Genomic DNA, 11,066 nt, shown 5'->3' on the forward strand with positions numbered 1-11,066 from the left:
TTTTACTCGTAAAACGCTTGACACTATGAATATCCTCTCTTAAGGACTAACCCATTTCCTCCGTATGCTCAGCGGGCCTATTTCTTATGGCTTATGGTGAGTAGAACTGGACACGAATTGAAGAAAGTACTTTGTAACCATAGAAACAACGCACCAAACGTTGTCCGCCATTTTGGCTAAAGAAACGTCGAACGGTCAGGAGAAGCAACAAAACCTCGAAGTTACAGCTCACGATCGGACTTACAGTCCGTGAACGCATCAAGGAGACATGGAGGTAATATAACTAGTTGTTTTAATGGGTGTATTTCCATATGCAACCTCATTAACAGTTGAATTTTACGATTCTATTTCATGTTATTGACCAGTTTCATAAATTTACTCTTTTATCGGTGTGTACTTTTTCAGACGGACAAAAAATCTCAAGATCTCAAAGAAAAGCCAGCCATAGAGGAAAATGCCTTTGAAGCTCTTGAAAGAGATTTTCAGGAGGTATCGAGACAGAAAAACACGATCTTTGTGTCCCTGATACAATGTGAAGTTTTTATTTCGGCAGTTCTACAATTCAAGTAAAGTATAATATGTGATAAATTGTCTTATCTCACGTTTGTAGGTTCTCGGTGAACTCATGGGAGACAAAAGTCTTGAAAAGTTCCGTGTAGAGTACGAAAAGTTGCATAGAGCGTTAAAAAAGTCCCATGAAAGTGAGAAGCGTTTGATGCAAAAATGTCGGGAGTTGAATGCAGAGATTGTGGCGAACGCCTCCAAAGTTCAAACTGCTTTGAAGCTCTCTCAGGAAGATCAGACCACAATCGCTTCGCTCAAGAAGGTAAACATGCTTGAATTATATAGGAAGTAAGAAAATAAAATGCAGCAAGCGGTTAAAAGATCATGAAACCGCTGATACTTTTCACAAGTCTCTCTGGCAGAGTATCATATATTGGAGCACTCTGGGTTTTTCTTTTACTTACAGCTGTATAGACCCACGGTAACATGGAATCTATTTGTTTTTTTTGTTTTATGCGTTAAAAAAGCAAAACGTTGTTGATAGTGATGTCAGCTATGCGTCTGTTTGCCAGTAGATCATGAATAAGAACCAGTCAAAGGTGTGTTTTATTAATTATTCCACAAAATGAGATGATAGGTAGCCAACTCGGCCCAAAGGGCTGAGTAGCTTATTAATCATCTCACATTCAACAAGCTCAAATGGAATAAATGTTGTAATAAAAACACCCCAAAATATAGAAAAATCTTTCCAACTTTATTTTGTTAGAACAAACCGAATGTTACAACATGCAGAAACACTTTTGGTTGAAATCTTCATGCACATTCAGTTTAAGTAGCTTCTCTCAAGAAAACAATTTCAAACTGTGTTGGACAAAACATCTTTAAACCATGTTTTTTTAAACCATGTTTTTTTTAACTATGATTGAGATATCAGACTCTGAATATCTCATTTGTGAAAACCAGCACTTATTTTAGCATGTATTTTTCAAGTAAATAGCTGAGTAGCATACATTAGTCACTTTTTTTTTTAAACTCACATTTTTGCTCAAAAGACACAATTGCTTGGAACTATAAGGGATTGGTTTGTCAGTTTGTAATGTTGTGTTAAATTTGTTTTGTCTTTTGTTATTATTGCCATTTATTTAGGAAATTGAGAAGGCATGGAAAATGGTGGATGCAGCTCATGATAAAGAACAAAGGGCAAGGGAGACAATCCAGTCTCTGAAACTTGAAATAGCAAATCTCAGCAAACTGGTAGAACAAGGAGCTGGCTTGACCATGGGTCAGGATCATAGGTACAATTAACATATAAAATCTCCTCATGGTTACAGTACATTGTTTACCAAATAAGTAATGAGAAAAAAACAAACAAACAAACAAACAAAACAGACAAATCAGGAGGTCAAAAGGTCTTTTGCCCAGATTTAGTATGCTTGCATCATGTGGCTTCATAGGACTTATTTAGAAAATCTTACTAGCTCTTGTAGCATTGAGTTCACAGGTTCATTAACTGTGATTGAATTTGAAACACTTAGATAGAATTCAATTTATTTGACCCATAATTACTGATTTACAATTATACGACATAGTCAGAGTCAGTGATTTGATTCAAATAACTCAAATACATGGTTCATTCTCTCATAGTGTCAATGAGCTGCTCAAAATCAAGGATGAGTTGACAAAAGAAAGGGATGAAAAGCTCTCTGAAATTGCCAAGGTAAGGAGTTTTTTATGTTTTCCCCAGTTCAATTTTTCCTTCTCTATCGCATTCTAATCTAGAGACAGTCAAAAGATGCCACTCTAACTCCATCCAGGGTGAAGAAGGAGATAGAGGCAGCAGCCTTGCACCATTTAAAAACCGCACAATTGCTTTAAGGACCCTTATTAATCCTGGCTTTTTTCTTCCTATGCAGTTGAGAGAGGAATTGTCAGGTGCAACTACCAAACAACAGAAAGCAGAACAGGACAGAGAAGAGGCTGAGATGAAGATTGCAGAGGTGAGTTTATTAATTAAAACAATGAACTCTATGAGCCATCGATTTTCTGTATTTTGATTTTTCAAAAACACATTCATTTGTAAACCATGGTCATACACAAGTTGATCATGTTTGGTCTGACTAGTAGATGTGCAAAGTTTCAGAAAATCAGTTTCAAAATCAATTCAAAGTTTTGGACCTTGTTTCATTTCTTTGTAGAAGTTTTCAAACATGGATCCCAAGTTATAAATTTCATCCGTGAATATCCGCCTCAAATTCTCATAAAACTTCACAGATTTACAAAATAATTTTGATTTTCCAAGCAACAGGGATTATTTTTGTGTGAAGGAGAAGTTGGTAAGCCTGACATCTACCACAGGATCCATCAGATTTTTAGATCAATGAAAGACAGGTTTCTGTATTCGCTTATGCAATAAACCTAAAGTATGTGTTATTGTTGTTTACTCTTCAGCTCAAGGAAGATATTCAAGTCCGAAGCAATGAAGCCCAGAGAGAAGCTAGGAAAAAGGAGAAAATTGAGAAGGAGTTAAAACAAGCAAAGAGTGATTTAGAAACTAGAAATGCTGAGCTAAAAACAAAATCAGGAAATCTTCAACGTGCACAAGAAGACATCACAAAGCTTGAACAGCAACTCAAGGAACAGAGGGTAAATTTGTTATTTGTTATTTCAGGGCTGGACACTAATGGTAGCCAGCTAGGCACAGACTTGTAGAAATTCAGTTTTGGCCAGGGGCTTTTGATTTCCACTAGCCAGTTTGGCCAGTAAAACAAACTGAAATTGTCATAACATCTAAGTTTTCCCTAGCCACTTGGCTACTAAGTTGAAAAGTTAGTGTTGGGCCCTGTGTTTGTTATTAATTACTATTTTCTCAATTTGTATTTGTAATAAAACTTTCATGTTGAAATTTAAGCATAAAGGTACATAATTATACATATAGGTTTCTCTTGGAAAGGCAATGGTTGTAAAAGCTAGCTGACTTCGATGAGGCTTAATCCTCTACAACTAATGTCAGTATGCATATTCTCCATACTGTTCTATTAACATTTCCAAAGGTGCTGACAATAATAATAAAAATAACAATAATGGTAATGGTTTAAACACATTTCTACAGGACTGCTGCATTAGTTTTGATTATAAAAAAACTGCTTTCAATGCAGGTCCTGTAAAAAAAAAAAAGAAATATGGATAAAAACAGATTACAATAAAATGAAATAGTAGCATTTATTTAAAAAGAAGGTTTGAACAGTTATAAATTCTAAGCATTATGAAAAATTTTTGATATGAAAAAGTTACATTAAAATGAACTTCAAGATTTAAACAGTTATAAATTCTAAGAACTATAATTGAAACTTTTTGCACCTTTGTAGAAAAAAGTGTGCATGGAAAATCTGTTTAGCAATCAATAGCTTCTTGAGTTGCTGATCATTTCTTTTATTCTGGTGACTTCAAATGTGTGATTGAGGATTGAGGGGTGTGATGCTGCAAGGAAACATTAGCCGTAGATGCTTGATTGAGGGGTGAGGCTGCAAGGAAACATTTGCCATAGATGCTTGATTGAGGATTGAGGGGTGATGCTGCAAGGAAACATTAGCCATAGATGCTTGATTGAGGATTGAGGGGTGATGCTGCAAGGAAACATTAGCCATAGATGCTTGATTGAGGGGTGAGGCTGCAAGGAAACATTTGCCATAGATGCTTGATTGAGGATTGAGGGGTGATGCTGCAAGGAAAGATTAGCCATAGATGCTTGAGTGAGGATTGAGGGGTGATGCTGCAAGGAAGCATTAGCCATAGATGCTTGTCACTCTCAGGGAATACAGGGTTCATATGATTTTACTTAAAACATATGTATTAGTTGCTGATAATATTTTGTTTCTTTTAGATACTGAATGAAAAAGCCACAAAGGATACAGATTTGTTGAATGCTCGGCTTACCAAGGTGCAGCAAGATTATGATCAACAACTTCTTACCTGTGATCAGCTGGCCACAGAAAACACACAAAAAGCTGCTGAGTTGAAGGCAAAAGAAGACGAGATTAATGGGCTGAAACAGGACACAGTGCGTCTGACAAAAATGAGAGAAGCCATCCAGAGGAAGCTGAGAACCATTGAGGATCAGAAAATGGAGGTTGAGCAGCAGAAAGAAACTCTGAAGGGACAGATTGCAGGCTTGGAAAAAGGTAAGAGGAATGACGACATGAAGCAAAGAGTTTCTGGTTTTTGAAACTAAACAGATTGAATACGTAATTGGCTTTCACTTTTCCTTAGTTTTAGAGTAGGCCTTGTCAAACGAAGTCACCTTACACCTAATTTTTCTGTGGTTTGAGGGACTAACAAAAATTGACAGTCAACATCAAATTGCAGCTTTTCCAAGTACTATCTTGTCAAATAAGTTGTCTCTGTTTTATATTCAGTATTAAGTAAATCAAATAAAGCAATAATGATCCTCTGACAGGTGAGGTGTAATATCAGCAATTGCAAAAAAGAAGCCCGAAAAGAGTTCAGGCTTTGGGTGGATTCAAACTAGCTGGGCACTTCTACCAACTGGGTAAAGAAGCTGTACACCTTTGATAGTGGGGCACATTTTAGAGGGTAGTGGAATCTGATCAAATTTATTTTTAAATGTTAAATTTGTTTGATTAAAAGTTATGATAATTATGATTGTTAAACATTCTTAACATCACTTAAATTAGATTTCACCTTTGTACTCTATAAACGATTCTATTCTTTTACCTTAATCAGAACTTGAATCGAGCAAGAAACAAGCTGAAGCAGATAAAAAAGCCATCGATGATCTTGTCCGTGAAAGGGATATCCTTAACAAGGTACTTCACCCTTAAATTGTACTTTGAATGGGAGTTTATGATTTCGAATCGCCTTTGATGTTCAGATAGGGATGTTATTTCTTATATTTGGTTAACTTTTTAAAATCTTTTTCAGAATCTACTTAAAGCGGCTGGTGCGACTCAGAAGCAACTTGGTCTTGTCCGGTTACACGAGCAAACAAAGAAAAACTTGGAGCAAGAAATTCAAGTGAGAACTTTGCAAAAAAAAATAATCCGCTTTTGTATTATTTTGAGGAGGCTGTGAATTTTTAGATTCAGTAAAATACTCAAGTAAGCTTTGATTACAAATGACTTGCGCCATGTTATTATAAACTACTGTTTCTTTGATTTTTGTTCCAGAAAATTAACTTGTAAAATAGAAATACCGCACTTTTTTACGTGCGCTTTGACCATAGGACATGAATGCTGTTTTAACCTTTAAGTTATTTTCTTTGTTGTCCTAGAACTACAAAGATGAAGCCCAGAAACAGCGCAAGATAATCTATCAATTGGAGAAAGAGAGAGATCGGTACATTAATGAAGCAAGCGAGCTGACTCAGAAGGTTCTTCAACACATGGAGGATGTCAAAGTCCGAGAGATGCAGATCTTCGATTACAAAAAGAAAATCGCCGAGGCTGAAACGAAATTGAAACAGCAACAGGTATGTTTGCGGAACACATAGTTTTGAAGGAAGACTGAATTTAATTAAAGTTAACAACTAATTTTTGATCACAAAGAAGTGACGCGAAACTATGATCTCGAAATCTTACTTGTTTTTAAGGACGTTGCGTTCTGCAGAACAAAAAATCAATTGTAATTGTTTTTTGTTCTACTGAATTACTGAACTTAACGATAAAGCACAGATACTAGCAGATTTTTGGGAGAGCGGTAAAGTGGTGATCAATACGGGTTGAGGGTGTTATTGTTTGGTGTAAGGAATTGTTTAAGGGTGCGCTCGGTCATGTATAATCTCTGATTAGACTAAAGAAATGAAGGGAAAGCTAGTTGGGAATGATGCGTTGTAAGGTTGCATTGGGATTGGTAGTGCTAAAACATCACAAATTCAAACTATTTCTCTTTGGCAGAATCTCTACGAGGCCGTCCGCAGTGATCGTAACTTGTACAGCAAAAATCTGATCGAGTCTCAGGATGAGATCACAGAGATGAAACGCAAACTGAAGATCATGAACCATCAGATCGACCAACTGAAGGAAGAGATTATGGCTAAAGAGGCAGCGCTGGTCAAAGAACATCTGGAGCATCAGAGGGTCGAGAAAGAGAAGGATGCACTCAAGGCTGAGTTGCAGAGGATGAAACAGCAAGCTGCAGAATCCAAGGCTTACATCGAACAGCAGGAGGTGGAAGAGAGGAAGCTACTCAAGATTATATCTGAAGCTGATGCTGAAAGGCTCCGGCAGAAGAAGGAACTTGATCAGGTGGGGCTCATACACGGGTAACATTAGGTGACTCATTTGTGAGTCTCTGGTTATAATGGACACAATGAATTTTTTTACTATGTCTTTGTTTTTGTTTTTGTTTTTAATTTTAAAAACCAATTTACCTAATTGTTTAAAATCTTTATTTCTTATTTAAGGTGATAAGCGAGAGAGACATTTTGGGAACACAATTGGTTAGACGAAACGACGAACTGGCTCTATTGTACGAAAAGATTAAAATACAACAGTCTACCCTTAACAAAGGTGAGGCTTACTTCGTTGTCCATAAATACTTAAGTATTTTACTTCCCTTATACTTCAATAGTATCTGAAACCACGGAGAACTCGATGTCACTTCTCCTTTGTGGTTAACCTTCTGGTTGAGGTGTTCTATTTAAGAGTGATAAAGTTAATCCAGGCTAGTAGTAAGTTTTTTGTTCCACTTTGTTGATCTGCAAACAGTTTTAATGTTTCCATTGTTTACTTCAGCTTTGCCCCACATTAACTAACACCAGGTGATGTGTTGTATTGTTTTACACAGGCGAAATTCAATACCGCCAGAGGTTAGAAGACATCCGATTGTTAAAACTTGAAATTAAGAAACTTCGCCGCGAGAAAAACATCCTCACAAAGAGTGTAGCAAACGTAGAAGATTTGAGGTGAGACTCTTTTTCCTTTTATCAGAAAATAATAAAAATAAAAAAAAACACTGTTGAGTGAGAATTGTGAGGTGTTTACAGAAACTTCCGGATAGAACTTGATGTTTGTATGCTTTTCATTTCGTTTAGGCGTGAGGTGTATCATACTCAGCGCGAGCTTCTCAGAGAGCGAACCCGATGTAAGGCTTTGGAAGAAGAACTCGAAAACCCGATGAACATTCACAGATGGAGAAAACTGGAGGTAATTTAGAAATAGAGGGCTTTTCGATCGATTGTCGTAAAACCAAAACCATAGTAAGTACAACAGCCAATCAGAGAAAGGAACATACCTGCAGAGCCAAAGAGAACTCAAAGTAAAAACATCTAAACTGCCGAAAGCGCGGGAAAACGCCGGCGACCAAGTCGTAAGTGGTTTTAGCTTTGCCCCGATTGGTTAAGAGAGTAGCGCGAGTTTTTTTTTTTTTTTAACCAATCGCAGCGAAGTATATCAAAATCGATGCATTCCCGGATTACTTTCGACGCTTAATTGAAAATTGCTTTACTGTTGAATTAAGTTACATTTGAAAACAAGATATTGAACATTTACCTTTGTTTCCACAGGGAAGTGACCCAAGCACGTACGAAATGATTCAAAAGATTCAAACTCTACAAAGACGACTTATACAGAAAACTGAAGAGGTCAGTCAGTGTCATGTTGTTCTGTTGCGCGTGCGTCCTGATGCATGCCGTGAACGTTAAACGGACTTTCTCTATAACATCAGATAGCGTTTTTCGATACAGCGAGCAACTACAACAAAAAAAGTTGTAGCCTAATGAGAACAAAGGCAAGTATCGCAAGGAGCAGAGAGGGTAAACCAGTTAACTGTTTGAGGTGTGCAAAAGCGCGTGTTTTCTTCTCACTATTGGATTTATTCCACTTCTAAATTCAAAGGCTGGCGCAAGTGATTTTCTATTTTTATTTTTAGATCAATATCAGCATGAAAATAAAGCAAGCCAATATTAACTGCCTCTTAAACTCGAAATAAAATTTCCTTCGAAGTTGGAGACAAAAAGATTCAAGCACACGTACAGAATTGATGCAAAATGCAACTCACTCTCTCCCTGGACCTCGGTGAATACAATCATCGATTTCTTATGAATTCATTGTATTTTGCAATTCACCAAAACGAGAGCCTTTCGTCTCTATATTTCACTGCGGGATTGGTTATCTCCAAAGACTAAGCTTTTACGTGGTTCTAAAATACTTGCAAAATATTTTCAGGTGGTGGAAAAAGAACTCCTTATCCAAGAAAAAGAGAAGTTGTACATGGAACTTAAACAAATCCTCGCTCGCCAGCCCGGACCGGAAGTGGCTGAACAACTCAGTATTTACCAACAAACACTCAAAGAAAAAACAAAGCAGATGAAAGGAATGTCATCTGAACTGAATATGTACGAAGCACAAGTGAAGGAATATAAGTACGAGATCGAAAGACTAGCTAAAGAACTACAGGAAGTCAAGAAAAAGTTTTACATGCAGAAGAGAAAAGAACAACAAGCCAGGTAAAATCGCATTTGTTATTTGACTGTTACAGCGTGTTTCAACCGACTCGAGTCTCGTTAACCCTTGAACTTCCAAGAGTCATTAGCATCGAATTTTTCCTCACAATATCACCCCTGAATCACACAGTGGTCACGAGAATAAAGGAAATGGTCGCCAACTAAAGAAGCCGTTGATTGTTTAACAAATTCTCCTTGACGACACCGTAGGAAATGTAGGCAAAAATAGTAGGGAGAATGTGCATACTGATGTTAGGGTGTAAGGGATTAAACGAGAACCATAGTGGCGACAATGACACATTAGAGCAACAACAGTTATCACAAGGAGCCGCTTGGAACAGAAGGCAAAAACAAGCGCACTGTCTGAAGCGCGGGGAAAACGTGAACGATCACTTGGTGATGTTTAGTTTGAGAAGGAGGCGCGAACAATCACATGGCTATGGTTGTAGAGAGCTCCTGTATTAATATCCGTACTCCTTTCTTTACGGCTCGACAATTAGGGTGTGGTCTGATTCGTTGAAAATTGTTGTTATTAGAAAGAAACCCGTAAAGAGACCGAGAGGGAGCAGGAAATTAAGGACAAGTTCGGGTTACCCACGTGGCCTGCGTGCAGGCTCTCATTGGCACTGGTAGATGAGCGGTGAACCCGTAGGTTTAGAGGCAGCGAGGGATGCGCGCGTGTGAGACGTTCGAAAACCTTTTACAGACGTCTCGCATGCTCGCCTCGCTTTCTGGCTTGAATCACGGGGGCTTTACCGCTTGTATCGTAACGCTGATGGGAGCCTTCGGGCAAGCTTGCTAACTCGTGCCTTGCATTAAATTTAACGCAGTGTCATGTTGTTCTTTCAGGGAAAGAGACAGAGCTTACCAACAGGCCACTGGACCCGCTTTCTCTTCACAAAGAACAGATGGAGCAAGGTTCACTGGTGGAGGTTTTAATCTGAAGCCGCCTGCAAAGGCCGTGGCGTAAACAGTCAACAGTTAATTTTTAAATGGTGCGAATAGATCTTATTGAGTTGTACATAACGTTTTGAAAATGTAAAAATTTATATGTAAAGCTCGCAGATCGAGTGCAGCACACAACTGGTGTCTTGAACACATCTTTGTATATATGATACATTTGTTTGAGAACATAAAACGAAAAACTGCCGGGTCACTTTTAAGAACACTGATTCAGGTTATGCGCAGATTGTGTTTGCTATGTTTTAATTTTTTTCCTTTTTTTTCTATTTCATGTATTTAAAAAAGTACAAATATAGTTTGGGTGAATACATTTAATAAAAGTCTTTGTGCGACTCTTTTTTTTTAATCTTCTCTCTTTCTCTTCTTCTTCTTCCTCTTTTCAACTGAACATAGTTTTCCGAACCGACGAGAACACTTCAGAATTGCATTTTAGCAAATGTGAAATGTTCATTACAACCAGTTCCTTCTTTCTCATTACCTGAGGACCTCTTTACAGTCCGTGACGAAACCTTATCCTCTCCCCCCAAGGGGAAACTTTTTCTTAACTCGAAAGTAGCGTTAGCGATATGGAAAAGCCACGAAATCCCGAAGTTAAGAGTCAGTATGGGGGTGTGAGTGTTGGCTTCGCTAGTCAATAATACAGGGATACTCCCTCTTCCTGGTTAAGCAGACGCCTATATCAAATGACGAGGCAAACAAAGCGAATAGTAGTTTTGCAACAAGTGATCTTTTCAAACATGATTGAACATATGCGTTGTCATGTATATTCAAGTCTGTTCTTTATGGCGCTGTGTAAGACACATCCTACGGGAAGATCGTCATCAGCGCTGCGTTGCGAGTGGGAAGCCCGCAAGATTCCAGACGGCGAGCGATCAAGGGTCAAGACAGCGGTCAAAACTCTACGCATATTCGAACGTTGTATAGGCTGCGTGGCGTGCACTCAGAGATTTAAGAGTGTTTTGAGCCAAGCGACTAAGTCGCGGTGTTTGAAAACCGTATAACTTCTAGATCTTTGTCAAATCTCTAATCACAATGGTAAATTACCCGTAGGTAAATAGGCTTAATGTACGAAATCTCGAGCTTTCCTTTGCCCTACTTTTTCAGTTCCTTTTAAAGATTTAGGATGCATATTTGACGTGAC

The 11,066-nt window shown here is 38.0% G+C and overlaps 1 protein-coding gene across 1 annotated transcript; it reads left to right on the top strand.

Moving 5' to 3' along the window:
* The first annotated feature begins 124 nt into the window (after positions 1-124).
* On the top strand, positions 125-10,257 carry LOC111332545 (cilia- and flagella-associated protein 58). The gene is made up of 18 exons (XM_022937902.2): positions 125-274; positions 406-489; positions 611-826; positions 1,651-1,799; positions 2,149-2,221; positions 2,418-2,501; positions 2,953-3,147; positions 4,385-4,682; positions 5,245-5,327; positions 5,443-5,535; positions 5,792-5,989; positions 6,414-6,764; positions 6,923-7,028; positions 7,306-7,423; positions 7,553-7,664; positions 8,024-8,101; positions 8,685-8,965; positions 9,812-10,257. Exons 1-18 carry the CDS (start codon positions 269-271, stop codon positions 9,930-9,932), a joined length of 2,646 nt encoding a protein of 881 aa, XP_022793637.2. The 5' UTR covers positions 125-268; the 3' UTR covers positions 9,933-10,257.
* Positions 10,258-11,066: the final 809 nt, after the last annotated feature.

This window comes from Stylophora pistillata, chromosome 1, assembly GCF_964205215.1.
Source record: "Stylophora pistillata chromosome 1, jaStyPist1.2, whole genome shotgun sequence".
NCBI lineage: Eukaryota > Metazoa > Cnidaria > Anthozoa > Scleractinia > Pocilloporidae > Stylophora > Stylophora pistillata.